This window comes from Sinocyclocheilus grahami, unplaced genomic scaffold, assembly GCF_001515645.1.
Source record: "Sinocyclocheilus grahami isolate Dianchi unplaced genomic scaffold, SAMN03320097.WGS_v1.1 scaffold603.1, whole genome shotgun sequence".
Classification (NCBI taxonomy): Eukaryota; Metazoa; Chordata; class Actinopteri; order Cypriniformes; family Cyprinidae; genus Sinocyclocheilus; species Sinocyclocheilus grahami.
The window spans coordinates 522308-545277 of NW_015505782.1; the positions used below are offsets into that span (position 1 = coordinate 522308).

The window sequence follows — 22970 nt, forward strand, 5'->3', positions numbered from 1 at the left end:
CGTATTTGTGGATTGGTGTGTGTCTCGACGCTAGAAATGTTTCAAAATCCACAAATGCACAGCGAGTGATTCACAAATGAATGCCAGGCAAAGTTGTGTTTGTGACTTAAAAAGATATTTGTGAATATGTTTTTTATTTGCAAATTGCATTTTATTTATTTGTGAATTTATTTCATGTTTGTGAAATGCTAAGATTTACTTGTGGATCTCATTATATTTATTTGTCAATATGTTCAATTTTTGTTAATCTCTTTACATTTATTTGTGGATCATAATCTATTTATTTGGAATAAAGCAACAATTCTACCCCCATACATATGCCACACAGGCTATTCGATAATGTTAACCGAGGGCTAAATACTTTCAGGACTGAGGTAGTTTTCCATATTCATATACAAACTCGCATTTGTGTTCAAATCTTTCTTAATTTAAAAAAGTTAATCTGGGTAGGTGCCATGTTATGCATCAGCTACCCATATTCAGATAAAGTACCACAGGGTGTGGAAGATCTGCCAAACTAAACAGAAAGATTTCAGGAACATGACACCCACATTACATCTACCTAGAGCTGGTCTGAACCCTCAAGCACGTTTATAAATCGTTTTCATACCTTGGAAAGGCTGAGGCGAATCAGTCAGTATGTGGCATGCTTTATTGCATAAGATTTTTTGGGGCTTTTTCCTATTTTTTTATTTATAGAACTAGAGAGAGGGCAAGGGGAAAGATAGACTGAAATAATCTGAGCTTCCCGAATTACCACTAGGCCATGGCTACAGGTATAGCTTTTTGTTCAGTATTTCTCAATCTTTTTCCTGCAGAACCCCACAAGACTGCATGTTTTGGATTATTTGACACCTAATTCAGGTCACGGATGCTCTTGATGAGCTAATGAGCTAATCAGTAGAATCAGGTATGTTAAATAAGGGAGATCTAAAATATGCAGTGATGGGTTTGAGAAATGCTGCATTAGATTTACATTAAAGGTGCGATCTTTGTTTGATGCATTGCCTAAACAAGTTTTTTTTTTTTTGCGGTTTCTGCTAAGAACCAAAGTAATGTTTACCAATTCCCTGACTACAATGAGCTCTTTTGATAAAGAAAGAATCACTGAACTGGCCGAATCATCCTAGGATCGTAAAATGAATGGGTAAATACCTTGGAAAGGCTGAGGCGAATCAGTCAGTATGTTGCATGCTTTATTGCATAAGATTTTTTGGGGCTTTTTCCTATTTTTTTTATTTATAGAACTAGAGAGAGGGCAAGGGGAAAGATAGACTGAAATAATCTGAGCTTCCCGAATTACCACTAGGCCATGGCTACAGGTATAGCTTTTTGTTCAGTATTTCTCAATCCTTTTCCTGCAGAACCCCACAAGACTGCATGTTTTGGATTATTTGACACCTAATTCAGGTCACGGATGCTCTTGATGAGCTAATGAGCTAATCAGTAGAATCAGGTATGTTAAATAAGGGAGATCTAAAATATGCAGTGATGGGTTTGAGAAATGCTGCATTAGATTTACATTAAAGGTGCGATCTTTGTTTGATGCATTGCCTAAACAAGTTTTTTTTTTTTTGCGGTTTCTGCTAAGAACCAAAGTAATGTTTACCAATTCCCTGACTACAATGAGCTCTTTTGATAAAGAAAGAATCACTGAACTGGCCGAATCATCCTAGGATCGTAAAATGAATGGGTAAACAAACGCAGGGCTTAAAGGAATAGTTCACCCAAAAATTAAAATTTGCTGAAATGCACTCGCCCTCAGACCATATAAGATGTGAATGAGTTTGTTTCTTTATTATAAAAAATTGACATTACATCACTTGCTCAGCAATGGATCCTCTGCAGTGAGCGGTTTCTGCTAAGAACCAAAGTAATGTTTACCAATTCCCAGACTACAATGAGCTCTTTTGATAAAGAAAGAATCACTGAACTGGCCGAATCATCCTAGGATCATAAAATGAATGGGTAAACAAACGCAGGGCTTAAAGGAATAGTTCACCCAAAAATGAAAATTTGCTGAAATGCACTCGCCCTCAGACCTTATAAGATGTGAATGAGTTTGTTTCTTTATTATAAAAAATTGACATTACATCACTTGCTCAGCAATGGATCCTCTGCAGTGAATGGGTGCCATCAGAATAAGAGTCCAAACAGCTGATAAAAACATCACAATAATCCACAAGTAATCCATCAATTAATGTCTTTTGAAGCCAAAAGCTGCATGTTTGCGTTTTGAAGTAAAAACATCTTAATGATGGATTTGTTTCTTACAATTTATTATTGTGATGTTTTTATCAGCTGTTTGGGCTCTCATTCTGACGGCACCCATTCACTGCAGATGATCCACTGGTGAGCAAGTGATGTAATGCTACATTTCTACAAATCTGATGAAGAAACAAACTCATCTACATCTTGCATGGCCTGAGGGTGAGTATTTTCAGCGAATTAAAATTTTTAGTGAAGTATTGCTTTAAAGAACTCGAAATTCAGACTTTGACGTGACGTGACGTGACATGTGGCCAAGTATGGTGACCCATACTCGGAATTAGTGCTCTGCATTTACCCATCCAAAGTGCACACACACAGCAGTGAACACACACAAACCGTGAACACACACCCGGAGCAGTGGGCAGCCATTTATGCTGTGGCGCCCGGGGAGCAGTTGGGGGTTCAGTGCCTTGCTCAAGGGCACCTCAGTCGTGGTATTGAAGGTGGGAGAGAGCCCTGTACATTCACTCCCCCCACCTACAATCCCTGCCGGTACGAGACTCGAACCCACAACCTTTGGGTTATGAGTCCGACTCTCTAACCATTAGGCCACGACTTCCCCCAAACGCCACTTTTGGGGTGGCGTTATGTGCATTCAGCTCCTAAATACTATCTTTTTGACTTGACTTCAAAGCATCATTATAGACTTGGATTCCTTTTAACATTTTGGTGAACCAAAGTGGACCTATAGGGCATATAGGAACATTTAACCCTTTAACCTCCACTTGTAATTTCTATGTGTGTCCAGTAAGCAAAGGCCTTTGGTGCATCACAGCACACTTGAACGAGCAGCTCCTGTTGACATGACAAAGAGCTAGCACTTACGGGTCATCAGGACATCAGAGCTGATTCACAAAGGCCTGCAGGACACACACACACACACTCTTTCACACAAGCCGAGTGCAGACTCATGGGTAATTGGGCATACCATCTCAGCAGCAAGTGTCTAATAATAGGGCCATCATGTGTGTTAGATGGAAGGACGCATTGAATTAGAGCATCCCACTGAACTGTGTTAACCCATAACGTTATGACAGTGAGAGAGGGATTTAAGTATATGCTCTAAAAGCCAATAACGGGCTCCCAAGGCTCTAATGGTGATCAGGTTTACACCTGCAGGAGAGCAGGGGCAATTTTAGGGTCAGTGGATATTCAGTGCTCAGTTCAGACATCTGCAGAGGCCATAATTTTATTATTTCCAATAAAAAATTGTTGCTGTTCAAAGGTTTGGGGTTGGTAAAATAATTTTTTAAGAGTCTCTTCTGCTCACCAAGGTTGGATATATTTGATTAAAAATACAGAAAATGAAATATTATTACCATTTAAAATAATTGTTTTCTATTCAAATATATATTCAAATGTAATTTATTCCTGTGATTTCAAAAGTTGAATTTTCAGCATCGTTACTCCAGTCTTCAGTGTCACATGATCTTCAGAAATCATTCTAATATACTGATTTGCTGCTCAAGAAACATTTCTGATTATTATCAATGTTGAAAACAGTTGTGCTGCTGAATATTTTTGTGGAAACTGTGATGCATTTCATTTTTCAGGATTCTTTGATGAATAGAATGTTCAAAAGAACAGCTTTTATGTGAAATAGAGTGTTTTGTCACATTACAAATGTCTTTACTCTCACTTTTGATAAATTTTCTGCATCTTTGCGGAACAAAACTAATAATTAAAAACCCCACTGACCCCAAATTTTTACATTTTTTGAACCAAATATTGCGTAAATTTTAATTAGCGAATATGTGGTTTGGGTTGGTTCTAAATTTGATCCTAATTGAAAAATATGTATGTGCAAATCATTTGAAACATGTAAGCATTTGCACACAGGCTTTACTCACTAATACATGTGTGCATGTGATTAGTGAACGAGAACTTCAAAGAGGAGGAAGTTGAGGGTAGGATTTCCGTGAAGACTGTAGAGTTGTGATGGTTTGACTGAGTGCAGCCGTGGAAATGTTCTTCCAGTGTAAACACATCCATCATCTGCTGTATCTTCCTCACCACAGCAAGAACAGATTGAGCAAGAGGAAGAGAGCGAGGGAAAAAACAGAAGAATGATGTGACAGAGGTCACACAATCTGCTGCTTCTGAGAGAGGAAACGGTAAAATTAGAAACTCTTTTAGAGACAAGAGGGAGGGAGAAAAAGCGATCAAAGACCGTCAGACATGTGCCACCTTGAAGAAAGCAGTCAGAGGAAACCAAAGACTAAAATTCATCTCTGAAGATGCGGGAAGAGAGATTCCCCACAGAGCCCATCACGTAGGGAGTTAAAGGGACAGTTCACCCAAAAAATGAAAAGTATTTACTCATCCTCGCGTCCTTTGAAACCTGTCTATACTTTGTACCTGAATCTTTGAAAAATCTTCACCTGGTTCTTGCCATACAACAACAGGTCATAGTTTCATATCTGACGAGCTACAAAAAGGACAAAAACACCAAAAAAGCAACATACGCAAGTCATAGATAACGTTTAATCAAACAAAGTTGTTCTCCATTCCACATGTTCACAAGAATCAATTGTTTTTGGCACCATTGCCGTCAAAACCTGGTGCAGTGCAAAAAGATACCATTTTTGCAAATAAGATTACAGTAAATATTGTGAATATTTTTGGTCTCTTTTGGTCTTTCCAGCAGTGTTATTACATCACTGATATACTGTTATAGTTTTTGTTAATATTTTGAATCGTTACTTTTGTTCATTTTGTTATGATTCTAATTTTAAAGTTGTAGTTATTTTGTTGTGTTTTGTCTACAAGTAAAATAACAAATATTAAAATAAAATAACCTGGTGCAATGAAACTAGGCACAATTTTTGCAAATATAATTTCATTTTACATGGTGCTCATTTTACGTCTTTGCACCAGTGTTTAATATTGTTAGTTTTTGTTAATATTTTCAATTTTATTTTATTTTTATATTTTCTGTTTTCATTTAAATTTTAAAGTTTTAGTAATTTTTATTTATTATTATTTTAGTGTTTATATCAATATTGCATTGGCAAGTAGTTGAAATAAAATAACTTGGTGCAATAAAACTAGGCACCATTATTACAAATATGACTTTAGTAAATATCACTTTACACCAGACATCTTTGCACCAGTGTTATTTTAATATCATTGACATTCTATTATATTAGAATGTTAGAATATAAAATATTGTTAATATTTTGAGTTACATTTAAAAATATATATATATTTTCTGTTTATTTAAATTTTTACCTTTTAGTATTTTTTTTTCTTCATTTGTATTAGTTCTTTTTATAAATAGTTTTTATTAAGTGTATATATAATAGTTTATTTTTAGTTATTTTAGTACTTCAACTTTAAACAAAAATTTGAAATGTTCCACTGGCAACTAGATAAAATAAAATGTTAAATTTGTAATATTTTATTTCGGTTATTGTTCATTTTAATTCAAGTAATAAAACAGTTTTTTAAATGGTTTTAGTAACAATAATAACCGTGCTTTGCACTTTGCACAAAGCTAATATTTGACTTTAGAAGAGCTGGAGTATGGTGCAGTTCTTTTGTGTTTATAGTAATCTGACCGATGTGGTTTTTCAGCGAACTGTCGCTGAATGGAAAAGCACTCTTTCATAAGAGGTTCAGGCTGGCTCTGAGTGACAGAGCTCTGCTGGGTCGGTGTCGCTGCATTAGGCTGGGGTTTCGTCAGCGCAAACCGCTGGCTCTCCCGGGCTTCTGCTGGTAAAGGGAAAGTTTAAAAGTTAATTGCTCTGCTGTTACCTGTCAGCTATTTTCAGCAGTGGCGCATTAGCTGTAGATACTAATGAAAACTGGGGAAAGCCTAGAATCAGAGGCAGGAGAGCAACAAAAAAAAAGCACACAAACCAATGAAGACTTAAAGTCGTTGAGCCCGTTAGCGCCTGCCCATAGTATTTCTTGTACGAGAGCCACTTTTTCATTAAATGTTGAATGTATTTCTGGCAGTTTTATCATCTTGAGTGAAAGGCATTTGCATTCCATGTTTACTATTCTTCCATAGAGACCGTAATGAAATGGAATTGAATATTTTATGATTTTTTAATGATGTTTTTCCTTTAAACTGTGGAGAGAAAGTCGTGTAGCCCTCAGCATGGTCTCCACAGGACTTGGGAAAACTCTGGAAATGAGGCTCTTTCCGTGTGTCTGATTGAGACTAGAGGCCATGAGACCGCTCCAATTCCTTCTTTCTGCTTTTTGATGTTTCTTTTGTTCTATGCCTCACCCAGTTAGTCTTTTCTTGTGTTGTTCACTAACCGGGCATTCAAACCTGATCTTTTTGTTGGCCGCTTGGTTTCGGTTTCTGAAATCTCTTTTATTGTGCGTGATTTTTTGATGCACGTTATTTTGAAGGAAAATAAAAATGTTTGTTTTCTTTTCACTTTGCGAAAGCCTTCATCTTGATTTTGAAAATCAGATCTGTTTCAATTGGATGTGATTTTGTGTCTTCATTTCTCTTTCAGTAAAAACTAAAGTTGCTTTACCCTTAACTTGCACATGATTTAGATACTGTAGAGATATGGCCCGTAAACACCAGGCATAGTTCTTGACAAAAACATAAAGGCTTAATCAGCATTTATAATTTGTTTCATTTGTTGTTAGGGCTGCAAGATATATTGTTTCTGCATCGATATCGCGATGTGTGCATCCGCGATAGTCACATCACAGGATGTGCGATGTTTAGTATAGGCTACTGATCGTTATATTTATACTGATTGTTTTCTTTGCGCACACACAGACACGGTGTCTACACCGGACGTGACAGCTGTACAGAGATACCATTTCTAAATACATTTAGTAGCAGAGTTACAGCAGGCGATTTTCAGTGCTGGAAATCCATTTATCCTTTGTTGAAACTTCTGCATCGTTGCAGAGAGCGCGGGTCATGGTCGCTTAGCAATGGCAGACTCCACAAAAGCACAAGCTCCTGAGCGCTTTGGAAAGAAGGAGAAAGTGGTGCGGCTGCGTTTTCCACCCGCGACATGTGAACGCCCCAAAGTCTGTCTACACCGGACGCGACAAAGCGACCGTTGCATATCATTTGAACTTTGTGTCAGCACGTCATAAACGAGGCATCAGTTAACTGTCGGGGATTTGCTGTGTCGCGCCGCATCCAGTGTAGTCAGTCCCACAGCATCACTGATTAAAATGGGTTCATAGTATTTTGTTGCACCGTGTTAGTAGACACGGTGGGAGCCAAGCAGATGCACTTGAACACTGATTTCTGTTCACTATTTGTGCCTGAAATACTGTGCTCTGCCAGTATCCTTGTAAACACAGTTGCTTATGGCTAAGGTGAAGGTAAACAATTGAGAAAGAAAATTGATGTGTAACAGTATATTGGTTCACAGCAGTTTAATGTTCCTGTTGCTTTCTCTGTCATGAACATTAATTAAACAACAAAACACAAAGAAAATCACTTTTGTAGCTTTAACACAGATTTATTAGATTTAATTTATAGTTTAATTTACTCGCCTACAAAATCACCGATAATTTTTTTTCCAAATAGAGCTATTGAAGTCATCTGATTTTTTTTTCACATCGCAATATATATTGCAGAAAAAACGATGTTTAGTATAGGCTACTGATCGTTATATTTATACTGATTGTTTTCTTTGCGCACACACAGACACGGTGTCTACACCGGACGTGACAGCTGTACAGAGATACCATTTCTAAATACATTTAGTAGCAGAGTTACAGCAGGCGATTTTCAGTGCTGGAAATCCATTTATCCTTTGTTGAAACTTCTGCATCGTTGCAGAGAGCGCGGGTCATGGTCGCTTAGCAATGGCAGACTCCACAAAAGCACAAGCTCCTGAGCGCTTTGGAAAGAAGGAGAAAGTGGTGCGGCTGCGTTTTCCACCCGCGACATGTGAACGCCCCAAAGTCTGTCTACACCGGACGCGACAAAGCGACCGTTGCATATCATTTGAACTTTGTGTCAGCACGTCATAAACGAGGCATCAGTTAACTGTCGGGGATTTGCTGTGTCGCGCCGCATCCAGTGTAGTCAGTCCCACAGCATCACTGATTAAAATGGGTTCATAGTATTTTGTTGCACCGTGTTAGTAGACACGGTGGGAGCCAAGCAGATGCACTTGAACACTGATTTCTGTTCACTATTTGTGCCTGAAATACTGTGCTCTGCCAGTATCCTTGTAAACACAGTTGCTTATGGCTAAGGTGAAGGTAAACAATTGAGAAAGAAAATTGATGTGTAACAGTATATTGGTTCACAGCAGTTTAATGTTCCTGTTGCTTTCTCTGTCATGAACATTAATTAAACAACAAAACACAAAGAAAATCACTTTTGTAGCTTTAACACAGATTTATTAGATTTAATTTATAGTTTAATTTACTCGCCTACAAAATCACCGATAATTTTTTTTCCAAATAGAGCTATTGAAGTCATCTGATTTTTTTTTCACATCGCAATATATATTGCAGAAAAAAAAAAAAAAAATCGCAATGTGAGTTTTTTCCAATATCGTGCGGCCCTATTTGTTGTGTTTGCAGTATTGCTGTAGATTGACTTTAAACCAATGTAACTGTGAACTAAAACTAAAAATACTAAAGATGTATTTTAACTTAAAGGTGACATATCATGAAAATTAGGGGTGCTCCGATTGATTGGCTACCGATCACTATCTACCGATAATCACATTGGGATGATTGATCGGCAGTCTCTAAAAAGGCCGATCTCAAGCTGATGATGCTGCCGTGAGAGGTTTGGCATGACATGCAGCGGCACCGTCTCAGTCTCTGTCCGGCGCGGGTAAAATAATTATAATGCTGAAGGTGAGGATTTCTTCATTAAATAACTTATAAAGTAATTTGAAAACCTTGTGTGAGACATAATTTCACAAACAACGTGAGTGAATCACCGCACGTGAGCTCTCTCTCTTTCTCTCTCAAAATACGCAAATGGCTTCAAATCACCACACATTGCGTCTGTCTATAAGCGACCTGCACAGTTGACACAGGAATTGTCACTTGCACAATTGAGGCAGTCACATTGCCACTAAAGTTTATAAATTGCATTACTTTTAAATTCTTGCCAGTTTAACCATGCAGCGCTCGCACGCTCTGCTGGAGACCGTATGCTCATGCACACTCACAGCGCACACACACAATGCCAGGTTCACATTACTCCGTTTGCAGTGCATACGTGGTGCGTATTTTTTCCGCGCTCATGTTAACGAATTAAAGCATTCACACGGCACCCGGCAGTGCATTCCAGGAGCGGTGCATCTGCAGCAGTGCAGAGATCATTTTGCCACAGAGTCTATTGCTGCGCTGCAAGCGAAGAATTAAAGTAACAGCGCATTGTTTGCAGTAAATATGAACATGGATTGACATGAAAATTTAAGATTTACACCATAAATGCATATTATTAAAGTCTACTGTTTTTCACAGGCAACACATATGGCTTTTTGGCTAGGTTTAAAGGGAAAGAGCACTTTTAGATAAACAAGGCAATAATAGATGGCACTCGTGGAGGTAGGAAAACAAATTTCTTTATGAACCGCAGGATTGCTTGTAATAAAGATTTAAATGCAAAAGGAAAGGCAGTAGAGCTGACTATTTCTGTCAATGGTAAGTTTGTGATAACGTAAGAAAAGTAGTTTAAATGTTTTGCCACTTGCTTGAGCAACTTAATATATAAATTAAAGTAAATGCAAAAGTAAAAAGCATTGAATAATGTGTTGCTTATATTTATTGTGTTTAAACATGTCTGTGAAATATTGTATTATGGTACTGTGTAAAAGAAAATAATTGCAATGCTGAAAAAGCATTTTCAGTGACCATGTTTGGATTTGAAATCAAAATAATGGATAAATGTTGTGTTTGTGGTAAACAACCACGGACCAGTAGCGGACTCCTGTGTGAAAGCTGCTTCTCCTCTTACAAGAGTCACCAAAACCGTGTATCAGAAGTTTAAACTCATATGGTTTAAAACGCATGATTTCAGCGGATAAACATGATAATCAGAACGAAAACAGATGTTTTTAGCAGGTCCGAGCTGTAATGGCGCAGCTCTATTCTGGAAAAGGGGGCGGGGAGCAGCAGCTAATTTGCATTTAAAGAGACAGGCCCGATATAACAGCGTGTTTCTGCTTCCACTCAAAATAGGCATTTTCAAAATGATATAATAAATGATCTGTGGAGTATTTTGAGCTGAAACTTCACAGACACATTCTGGGGACACCAGAGACTTACATTACAAATTGTAAAAAGGGGCATAATATGTCTCCTTTAAGTTAAAAAAGTAGCAGAAATAAATGGAATAAAAAAAAAAAACTTACATTTTATTTCGTTTTGTTGTGGAGGCAAATTTCACAATTTCGTTTAGTGTGAGTACTGAAATGAATAAAACTAAAACTGAAATAAAAATTAAATAGACATTTAAAAACTAATAAAAATGACTAATTCAAATTGACTAAGACTTTGATTAAAAATGTCCTTAAACTTTCTCATTTTCGTTTAGTTTAGCACTAAAATGATGAACTGAATTTAAAAATATTATAAAAAATATTTATTATAATTATATATGTAAAAAAACTCAAACTTGTTTAAAATGTCTAAAACAACAAATCTACTAAAACTTTCAAATTTCTCAGGTATTCAAGTTGAAGTACTAAAAGGAATAAAATTGGAACTGAAATAAAAAAAGATATTTTAGACGACAAACTCCACAAAATTACTAAAACTTTCAAACAAATTGTAAAATTTCTGTTTAAAGTATTAAAATGATTTAAATTCAAATAAAATAAATAAAAGACCTAATAGACATATAAAAAAAAGACTAAAATACCACTAAATTACTAACTAATTTACACCTAAATACACCTGAAATAAACAAACAAAAACAAAAGTCTTAACTTTAACGAAAACCAAAATGGAAAATGATTAAGATAAAATAGTAGTGATACTAAAGTAACTGCTTTCTGTTTCTCCGTTTCTCTTCTCAGAATCGCCATCAGCACCTTCACAGACTTCCAGACGTCCACGCTGAGGCAGCGGCCCGACTCCGTCCTTCGTCAACAACTTGAAAATCGGCATGAAAACCAGCTAGCCCTTCCCATGAGCACCCAGCCAGCAAGCACTAACCAACTCATCAAAATGGCAGTGTGGGGTCTGTCGGCCACGTTAGGAGCGGCGGCGCTGGCTGTGGCCCAAACCGCCATGGACTGGGCACCTGAGTTTCTCTCGCAGCTCTTCTGACACCAAACGCCTCATTCCCGTGTGCCAAACAGGGTGTATTGCAATTGCAAATGTGTGTGTTAAGTGATGCAAAACACCTGGAGAGAATGAAGCTGCTGCTTATTTATTTCCGAACCATGCTTTTTTTCTTATTTATAGATTTTAGCCGTGCTAATATTGGCGAAGTGGGAGGAGTCAAACAAGGTTTTTGTAATCATAAGCATTTCTGGATGTCGTTCCATCAGCAGAATGTCAGAGAAAGTGCTCTGCTAGGCCGTTCTCAACAGCACAAATTATTAAAAGGGTTTTTTTCTGCTGAATGCCGTCAGTAGTGAGTGAAGCTCATTAAGCGGAGAAAACGGGTGAAGGCTGAAAGACCACAGAGACTCGCTGGTGAACGCAGCACTTTACAGCAACACAGTTTATTCTGGAGCCAGATCAACCTACACACACGCTTTCAGGATCCACGGCTCACTTTCAGGTCCTTCAGAAATGAACCAGTGTCCTCTGTGCACAGATTATACAGTCAATGCCTTTCTCATTCCACTCACTACACTTGGTAAAAAATGGTGTAAGAATTTACTTTGAAACTATTTTCACTGAGAAACTGCTAGTAAATTTCACAAATAATTACAAAGAAGCACCAAGTATCATTAAACATAAATTATTTTGAAGCAGAAAAACTGAAAAAGTATTTTCTTATAAAACATACTAATAATCTTTTGTTTATTTACAATACATGTTTAATTTACAGTAGTACCCTCTTAAGTGAATCATTTAGGACAGTTTATATATATATATATATATATATATATGAAATAATATTTCATAAAAAGACATGAAATAGTTCTTATCAATAACGCTTATTAATTCATAGCCTAATGCAACAATTACATATGTAAATTGTCAAAACTTTATAATTATGACGTTACATATTTTAATTTTCATGTAACAGCCAGTATTTGTATCTGTAACAATCACAAAATTATTCGGATCTGTATTCGGATAAAACCAGGTGGAACGTCGTACAGTTACTTGATAAGACCGTTATGACTATCTTTTATTTCATAGTTATCACTGAACAGGTATGCCGTGTTAAATTAAAATAATTATTAATTTCTAAAAATATATTTATCATGCAAGCAGAGAGATGTCATGACAAACGTTTAGTGATCATTTGAACACGACTGAATTCAATGCGCACATTTTCATTACGCAGAACTCTTTAAGCTAGTCTTTTTTTGAACTTCACTAAACAAATGCGCGTGTGCCACGCAAACCAGCAAAAGATAAAGATGCAAACATGTAGGCCTAGTAGAAAATGTACCTGTATCTAAGTTGATTATTAGCCTACTCTTGAGAGAGAGCTGGTTTGGTTTTTGAGTGACTGAGACGCGCAGAGACAGCAACGTGGCTGTTTGATTGGTGAGCACGCTGTGCTTATTCCATTGATTCGTATCACATCGTAGCTTAAGGTTTAAATAATTGCCTTTTAAATATATACAAATAATAGAATGTGTATGATGTATTATTATAGGTGATATTACTCTTGCCAAGCTCTGATTTCTGAGAGATGCACGGAGAGGCAACAGCAATGCGGTGTTTGATTTGCGCTCTTTTCATTCATAAAGTTTACATTCATTCACTTCACACTCTATTGCGTGACTTTAGAGGTCTGTGTATCATATTGCGCTGATCCCCTGGCTCAACTGTTATCTACCAAACACCAGACTGTGCCAGCCTCAGCCGAATATTCAGGCAGAATTATTCCTTGTCCGTTATTCGTTTTTGAAGCCATTATCCGTGCCATTCCGAATAAGGTATTCGGCTTCGGGCACACCCCTAATTATTACATTACATATTTAAATTTTACATGCAACATAGATAAAGTCATAGAAAGTAACAGCTACACGCAATATTGTAATCCTAAAATTCACGTCGTACTTGCAAACTCTGTTGCATGCATTATGGTTAATGCATGCTCGAGTAGTCGATTGTTTCCGACAGCACCGACTAGTGGTTGAAGTCAGGGGCGCAGATGGGATTTTTTAACTGGGGGGGACCAAGCTGTCAGCACTCAGCAGTCCAATTTTTTCAGTTCAGAAAAATCACCAGCTCTGTCATAGGCTATAGTATACGATCACTATGGTTACCGCTACAGGCACAATTGAGGCAGCTACCAGCTCCTCACAGGACCCCGGGGTCAGGAGTCGTAGCACATACACGCAGAGAACGTAAACGTCGGTGGCAACACCATCGTCATGTGTTTATTGACAACAGAACAGCGTAGTGAGAACGTGGGTACAAAGTAATGGTGACTGGTAGATTATTATTGTGTGTCAGCCCCGACCCAATCCTGAAGCAGTGGCGGCAATAATTAAAGGTGCACTAAGCGATTTTTGCCAAACAATGTTGATATTTGAAAGCACCAAAACAAACACGCCCATACCCCAACAGGACCTCGCCCCTATTTTGAAATCTCCGCCCCACACGTATGTACGCAACCATGGCAACGACGATCACGGAAACAAGTGAAGATGACACACAAGCACATTCAAACAAAAGCCAACACGGATAAGTTGTGTGAAACAAAGCAACGTCAACGTTACTCACCGATCAAAAAGAAATGGCACAACATTGGCGTCCGATTCGAGCCCTTCCCGCTCCTTGAGTTTCTTTCCACTGCTGGAAAGCTGCTCCGATATTTACGCGGGTCCTACCTCTTGCCTGATCGTAACTCTTCTTTTTAATGTTTTGTTTCTCTGATAGTTTCCTCTTTTTTTTTTATCTGCCATCTCTCTCTATCTATAGTCGATCTGCTAATATCCGTCCTGTGCACTCAAATTGAGCGCTCTCTTCTCTCTATCAGTACAAGACATGCCCCTTTACTGCTGATTGGCTACAAGTGTGTTTTGGGACTCGGTCAGACACTGCGGTCAAAAGTGTTTTTCAAAAATCGCTTAGTGCACATTTATGGAACGGCGGGCAGGGCCGCCACTACTTAGGCTAATGTACATAGCGGAAACCCTGATTAATCCTCTGGTTACCGATGTCGCCGGGGACGGATCGGGTCACTATGAATCTGGGGGGGTCATGTCCCCCCCGTCCCTAGTGCCATCTGCGCGCCTGGTTGAAGTAGTCGATCACTCGACTAGTCTATGCAAGCCCTAATATATATATATATATATACATATACAGTAGTCAACATTTGAAGTGGATCAAAATGTTTAATCAAAGTTGTCCTAAAACCAAAACGATGCCCGTTCTTGTCTTAGGACAACTTTGAACTTTTTGATCCACTTCAAATGTTGAGTTGACTACTGAATTGTGGTGGATTGCTTACCAATAGTAATCTGTTACTGATTACAGATTACATGATGAAAATTGTAGAAATGTGATCAAGGTTACACATTTTATGTAATATAATTTGACTACTTTTTAGATTACATCACCGGTACACTAATAATTTACACATCAATTTACTGTCGTTGTTTGAATAATTAGATGAGTCCATAAAAAGTAACTGTAATCTGATTATAAGCATTTTATTTTATTTATAAGCTCTGTTATATTGCAGCCATATGCTAAAATCATTTAAGTAAATTTTTTTCCTCATTAATGTACACACAGCACCCCATATTGACAGAAAAACACAGAATTGTTGACATTTTTGCAGATTTATTAAAAAAGAAAAACTGAAATATCACATGTGTCCTAAGTATTCAGACCCTTTGCTGTGACACTCATATATTTAACTCAGGTGCTGTCCATTTCTTCTGATCATCCTTGAGATGGTTCTACACCTTCATTTGAGTCCAGCTGTGTTTGATTATACTGATGTTTACCCTAATTTTATATTTTAGTTTTAGTCATTTTAGTACTTTTAATTTTAACTTAACTATGCTTCCCCAGTTAATCAGAACGCAATATCTAGTACATTTTTCCTGGAAAAAAAGACCTACTAGTAAAAACAAAACAAAAAAACTACAATCAACAATGATTTTACCAATTTTTTTGTACATTTTACAGTACAGTCCATTAACTTCAGAAAACAGACTAGTTTGGTTCACACCAAAATCAGTGACTAAAGCGTATCATTAATGTAATATTAATATTAATGTAATATTCACAGGTTCAGTCCTCATTCCTGAACACTTCAGCTATGTGCTTTCTTAAAAAGTCAGCTCATACCCTCACAGGCTGTGAAGTCTTCTAAAAAGAGCAATGCATATCTATCACAGTCTTGCGTTCACAGGCAGGCGGGAGAGAGTCGATCAGAGCCCGACTGACTGCAGGAAGTGATGTGAGAGCTTCCACAGCTGGCTGCCTCTATTTGTGCCTTGGGTGTTGATGAGCGGCTGTTACCAGACGGTGCCCTCAGCCGAAAATCACCACTGCCAAAAAAGGAAGACAATGTGTTTGTGTGAAGTAAGTCTTCATCCCGGCAACTTTAATGTGTTTTTAATGTGATTCAGATATTCTTGGAGAGTTTTTTTATTTCTGAGTGACTCATGAACTCTTGTATTTTGGAAGTTAGGTGCATCCGAGTCAAAATTAGCTTTGTTAATCAGAATTTAATTCAAACCAAAGTGCTATTTGTCAGGTTTGTGTTGTTATTTTTAGACAAATTAATGTAATAAGATGTTTAGAAGGAAGTTGACTTTATTCGACTGGCTGTGGAAAACTCAATCACAAGTATCATAAATACAGATTATGTAGTTTAAATGATATGACTAGAAATGGTATACTGAAAATTATTCGGATAAAATGAGTATAAATGCATACAATTATGAATGTATAGATATGTACTTAGACTAACATTGAAAAATTTGGGGTCTGTAAAGATTTTTTGTTTTTTAAAGAATTCTCTTGTGCTCACATTTATTTGATCTAAAAAATACAATTAAAATATTAAAATTGTGAAATATTATTGCAATTTCAAATAGTTGTTTTCTATGTGAATATATGTTAAAACATCATTTATTCCTGTGATGCAAAGCTGAATTTTCAGCATCATTACTCCAGTCTTCAGTGTCACATGATCTTCAGAAATCATTCTAATATGCTGATGCACTGCTCAAGAAACACTTATTATTATCAATGTTGAAAACAGTTGTGCTGCTTCATATTTTTGTGGAAACACTGATATATTTTATTTTTCAGGATTCTTTGATGAACAGAAAGTTCAAAGGAACAGCATTTATTTGAAATAGAATCCTTTTGTAACATTATCAATGTCTTCGTCGTCACTTTTCATCAATGCATCCTTGCTGAATAAAAGTATTAATTTTTTCATTACGAATACTGACTCCAAACTTTTCAACGATAGAGTATGTATACTAAAAATTATTTACAACAATTGTTTTTAATAATAAATGAATAAGTCTTGATGGTTGACAGCAAGGCAGCTCTTAGATTTGGAGCAGATCTTTTGTCTTCATTTCTAAACGGCGTGCAGTGCTGTATGTGTGAGGAGCATTGAACATTGTTGGCAGATGATCCAGCAGCTTTTGCTGTGAGAAAGAGACTTGACAGGAAAGTGATTTGGCTCTCCGGCCAAGTTTAAACAAGGTCTAGTTGGCACCTGGATGCAGTGCTGTTTGATTGGAACACAGACTGCTGTGTGTGGACATCTACTTCTGACGAAAGACTTGAACTTTTTAAAAGCTGGTCTGTTGAACAGTTCAATGGCAATATATAATGTGTTAGTTGCGGTTTACGTGTATATTTTACAATCAAACGCACTGTTTTAGTTCCTTATCATCAAAAGTGTGCACCCAAATAAAAGCTTTGCAAAAGATCAACCAGAATTAAACTGTGTACTTCTTTCAGGTTGTTTGACATAATCTATTGAATTTCAAAATGCATAAATAGACCCTAAACACCTGTATGTTAGGACAATCACACACCACAAGCCCTCACCTATTATAGTTGCATTTGGCACACTCTTAAAAATAAAGGTTCTTTATTGGCATTGATGGTTCCATGCAGAATCTTTAACATCCATGGAATCTTTCTATTCCACAAAAGGTTCTTTAGATGATTCTTCACCCTGAAAAAGGGTTCTTTTAAGAACATATCACTAAATGAAACAAAATTGTTCTTCTATTGCATCAATGAAAACCTTCTTTTGGAACCTTTTTTTTAACTTTTTTCCCATCACTTGCTCCCCAATGGATGCTCTGCAGTGAATGGGTGCCGTCAGAATGAGAGTCCAAACAGCTGATAAAAACAACAAATAATCCGCACCACTCCAGTCCATCAATTAAATGAATTTTTTTTTTTTACTTGAAAAAGCTTCTGGCTAAAATGAGAGTCCTCTATCAGTAGTATTGCTTTCTCCAGTAAAAAAAGTAATCTGGTCTGAATCAGGAGAGAAATATGCACAGATCAAACACCATTTACAAGCCAAAACAGTTCTAAACAGATATGTTGGTGGATTTTGATGTGAAAGGAAAACAGGAGATGGACTGTTTCACTGGAGGAAGTGCTATGGATTATGGACTTATATTTTTGCCAGAAGCGACAGTTTAAAGTTAAAAACATCTTAACGATGGATTTGTTTCTTACAAACACACAGCTTTTCACTTCACAAGATGTTAATTGCTGGACTGGAGTGGTGTGGATTACTTGTGGATTTTTGTGATGTTTTTATCAGCTGTTTGGACTCTCATTCTGACGGCACCCATTCACTGCGCAAGTGATACTAACTCATCTACATCTTGGATGGCCTGGTACATTTTCAGCAAATTTTCAGTTATTATTCCTTTAAAACAAGAAATCTATAGTGTGCACTAGGCTTTAGCCAGCGACTCTGTCTTTTTCCCTCCGTGGTCATTATGGCAGCGGCTTCAGTGCAGGGTTGGCGTCTTTTTTCCCAGGAGCATCTCGCTGTACAGCAAGGTCACGGAAAGCACAGCAAGAGCAGCGATAGATGCACGAGGAGAGAAAGAGACGGAGAACTACTCTAAAGGGCAGCTGGGAACTCAATGGACCCGCCAAAGGCCAGGAGAGAAGGAAACAGAGCGAATGAAGCCAAGAATCGAGGAGAGAACGGCCTACCGGGGGTCGCATTCAGCCGGAGCAGTGGGGCGGTGAATGGATGGGCGCCCGTCGAGATGGAGGGGCTGTCGATTAGATTTCTCACAGCTCAGGTAATGAAAGACTCACAGCACCCATGCAACGAAGTATCCCATCATTCCCTCTGCCAATTCTATGTTTAATGCATACCGGCATGTTTAAGCAGCGAGGCTTCTCCCGACTTTCCCCAAGAAAACTCACGGAAACTAAACTCCTGATGTGAGTGGAAATCTACGAATTTCCTGGTACTGTTGTGGGTTGGGAAGAAAACTTTAGTTTGTGTTCTGTGTTTGCAGGGGAACTTTTAAGGGGTTAAAGGTCAGAGCTTTGTGTATTGAAGATACGATTCATGAAAATTCATTTTGAACATTTGAAGATTATAAACTTCCAAATTTTAAGGCCTTTTAACTTTCAAACATGGCTTTGTAAAGCCAACAATTTGTGCTTTCCGAGGTAAAGAATATAGTTACATGAATTTCTTTAAATTTCAGTTATTTTAAAGGGGTCATATGACGTTGCTAAAAAGAACATGTTGTGTATTTGGTGTAATGCAATGTGTTTGTGGTTTAAGGTTCAAAAAAATTTTTTTTCCCACATACTGTACATTATTGTTGCTCCTCTATGCCCCACCTTTCTGAAACACGTCGATTTTTACAAAGCTCATCAGTCTGAAAAGCGAGGTCAGCTATCCAGTGCATTGTGATTGGCTGAATATCTCAAGCGTGAGACGAAAATGTTACGCCCCTTAACATACTGTGATGCCATCTACCGGCACGACGAGACAAAACCAAAAAAAGGAGTCATTTGTTGCATCCAGTGGGGACATAATTACTAATTATAATGACTTATACTGTCTTTTTACGCGTTGCATTGCGCTGCGTAAACATAAAGCCATGTCTGCATTTGTGATCGGAGAAACGACAAACAACAAGTGCAACTCTACACTGCTCAAAACTCACATTTGAATCATCAGTAGCAAATTCTTTAAATATGAAAATGAAAAAAATTGACTTACAGGGTGTGAGTCAGAAGCGCCAGACTGTCCTTGCAAAGTTGGAACTGCCCCACTTTATAGAACAGCCTTTGAGCACAGACCCATTGTAGGCTATGCAGAACTGCAGGTTCAGGAAACAGTAAAATGTGTCACACAGCGTCACACACTGCGGGTTGAGTGAGTGGCAGCGGGCTTGAGAACGGCACGGCCGGCGGGCTTGCGGCAACCACAAGTGACGACCCCGGGCTGGACTCTGCTTCGTTCACTGTGAAAGTCGATCCGGTGATCCACAGCGCAAATTTTATGTATTTCCTCAGCGATCAGCACGGATCAGCTCTAGGCATGAGGAAGTTGACTTTATTCGACTGGCTGTGGAAAACTCAATCACAAGTATCATAAATACAGATTATGTAGTTTAAATGATATGACTAGAAATGGTATACTGAAAATTATTCGGATAAAATGAGTATAAATGCATACAATTATGAATGTATAGATATGTACTTAGACTAACATTGAAAAATTTGGGGTCTGTAAAGATTTTTTGTTTTTTAAAGAATTCTCTTGTGCTCACATTTATTTGATCTAAAAAATACAATTAAAATATTAAAATTGTGAAATATTATTGCAATTTCAAATAGTTGTTTTCTATGTGAATATATGTTAAAACATCATTTATTCCTGTGATGCAAAGCTGAATTTTCAGCATCATTACTCCAGTCTTCAGTGTCACATGATCTTCAGAAATCATTCTAATATGCTGATGCACTGCTCAAGAAACACTTATTATTATCAATGTTGAAAACAGTTGTGCTGCTTCATATTTTTGTGGAAACACTGATATATTTTATTTTTCAGGATTCTTTGATGAACAGAAAGTTCAAAGGAACAGCATTTATTTGAAATAGAATCCTTTTGTAACATTATCAATGTCTTCGTCGTCACTTTTCATCAATGCATCCTTGCTGAATAAAAGTATTAATTTTTTCATTACGAATACTGACTCCAAACTTTTCAACGATAGAGTATGTATACTAAAAATTATTTACAACAATTGTTTTTAATAATAAATGAATAAGTCTTGATGGTTGACAGCAAGGCAGCTCTTAGATTTGGAGCAGATCTTTTGTCTTCATTTCTAAACGGCGTGCAGTGCTGTATGTGTGAGGAGCATTGAACATTGTTGGCAGATGATCCAGCAGCTTTTGCTGTGAGAAAGAGACTTGACAGGAAAGTGATTTGGCTCTCCGGCCAAGTTTAAACAAGGTCTAGTTGGCACCTGGATGCAGTGCTGTTTGATTGGAACACAGACTGCTGTGTGTGGACATCTACTTCTGACGAAAGACTTGAACTTTTTAAAAGCTGGTCTGTTGAACAGTTCAATGGCAATATATAATGTGTTAGTTGCGGTTTACGTGTATATTTTACAATCAAACGCACTGTTTTAGTTCCTTATCATCAAAAGTGTGCACCCAAATAAAAGCTTTGCAAAAGATCAACCAGAATTAAACTGTGTACTTCTTTCAGGTTGTTTGACATAATCTATTGAATTTCAAAATGCATAAATAGACCCTAAACACCTGTATGTTAGGACAATCACACACCACAAGCCCTCACCTATTATAGTTGCATTTGGCACACTCTTAAAAATAAAGGTTCTTTATTGGCATTGATGGTTCCATGCAGAATCTTTAACATCCATGGAATCTTTCTATTCCACAAAAGGTTCTTTAGATGATTCTTCACCCTGAAAAAGGGTTCTTTTAAGAACATATCACTAAATGAAACAAAATTGTTCTTCTATTGCATCAATGAAAACCTTCTTTTGGAACCTTTTTTTTAACTTTTTTCCCATCACTTGCTCCCCAATGGATGCTCTGCAGTGAATGGGTGCCGTCAGAATGAGAGTCCAAACAGCTGATAAAAACAACAAATAATCCGCACCACTCCAGTCCATCAATTAAATGAATTTTTTTTTTTTACTTGAAAAAGCTTCTGGCTAAAATGAGAGTCCTCTATCAGTAGTATTGCTTTCTCCAGTAAAAAAAGTAATCTGGTCTGAATCAGGAGAGAAATATGCACAGATCAAACACCATTTACAAGCCAAAACAGTTCTAAACAGATATGTTGGTGGATTTTGATGTGAAAGGAAAACAGGAGATGGACTGTTTCACTGGAGGAAGTGCTATGGATTATGGACTTATATTTTTGCCAGAAGCGACAGTTTAAAGTTAAAAACATCTTAACGATGGATTTGTTTCTTACAAACACACAGCTTTTCACTTCACAAGATGTTAATTGCTGGACTGGAGTGGTGTGGATTACTTGTGGATTTTTGTGATGTTTTTATCAGCTGTTTGGACTCTCATTCTGACGGCACCCATTCACTGCGCAAGTGATACTAACTCATCTACATCTTGGATGGCCTGGTACATTTTCAGCAAATTTTCAGTTATTATTCCTTTAAAACAAGAAATCTATAGTGTGCACTAGGCTTTAGCCAGCGACTCTGTCTTTTTCCCTCCGTGGTCATTATGGCAGCGGCTTCAGTGCAGGGTTGGCGTCTTTTTTCCCAGGAGCATCTCGCTGTACAGCAAGGTCACGGAAAGCACAGCAAGAGCAGCAAGAGATGCACGAGGAGAGAAAGAGACGGAGAACTACTCTAAAGGGCAGCTGGGAACTCAATGGACCCGCCAAAGGCCAGGAGAGAAGGAAACAGAGCGAATGAAGCCAAGAATCGAGGAGAGAACGGCCTACCGGGGGTCGCATTCAGCCGGAGCAGTGGGGCGGTGAATGGATGGGCGCCCGTCGAGATGGAGGGGCTGTCGATTAGATTTCTCACAGCTCAGGTAATGAAAGACTCACAGCACCCATGCAACGAAGTATCCCATCATTCCCTCTGCCAATTCTATGTTTAATGCATACCGGCATGTTTAAGCAGCGAGGCTTCTCCCGACTTTCGCCAAGAAAACTCACGGAAACTAAACTCCTGATGTGAGTGGAAATCTACGAATTTCCTGGTACTGTTGTGGGTTGGGAAGAAAACTTTAGTTTGTGTTCTGTGTTTGCAGGGGAACTTTTAAGGGGTTAAAGGTCAGAGCTTTGTGTATTGAAGATACGATTCATGAAAATTCATTTTGAACATTTGAAGATTATAAACTTCCAAATTTTAAGGCCTTTTAACTTTCAAACATGGCTTTGTAAAGCCAACAATTTGTGCTTTCCGAGGTAAAGAATATAGTTACATGAATTTCTTTAAATTTCAGTTATTTTAAAGAGGTCATATGATGCTGCTAAAAAGAACATGTTGTGTATTTGGTGTAATGCAATGTGTTTGTGGTTTAAGGTTCAAAAAAATTTTTTTTCCCACATACTGTACATTATTGTTGCTCCTCTATGCCCCACC

The 22970-nt window shown here is 37.7% G+C and overlaps 1 protein-coding gene across 1 annotated transcript in view; it reads left to right on the forward strand.

Annotated features, from left to right (window-relative positions):
• LOC107557470 (TBC1 domain family member 20-like) overlaps window positions 1-11807 on the forward strand; it is a 34836-nt gene extending 23029 nt beyond the window's left edge. The window contains exon 8 of the mRNA XM_016240895.1: window positions 11259-11807. Coding sequence (XP_016096381.1) covers window positions 11259-11511 — 253 coding nt within the window. The 3' untranslated portion in view covers window positions 11512-11807. The remainder of the gene's footprint in view (window positions 1-11258) is intronic.
• Window positions 11808-22970: the final 11163 nt, after the last annotated feature.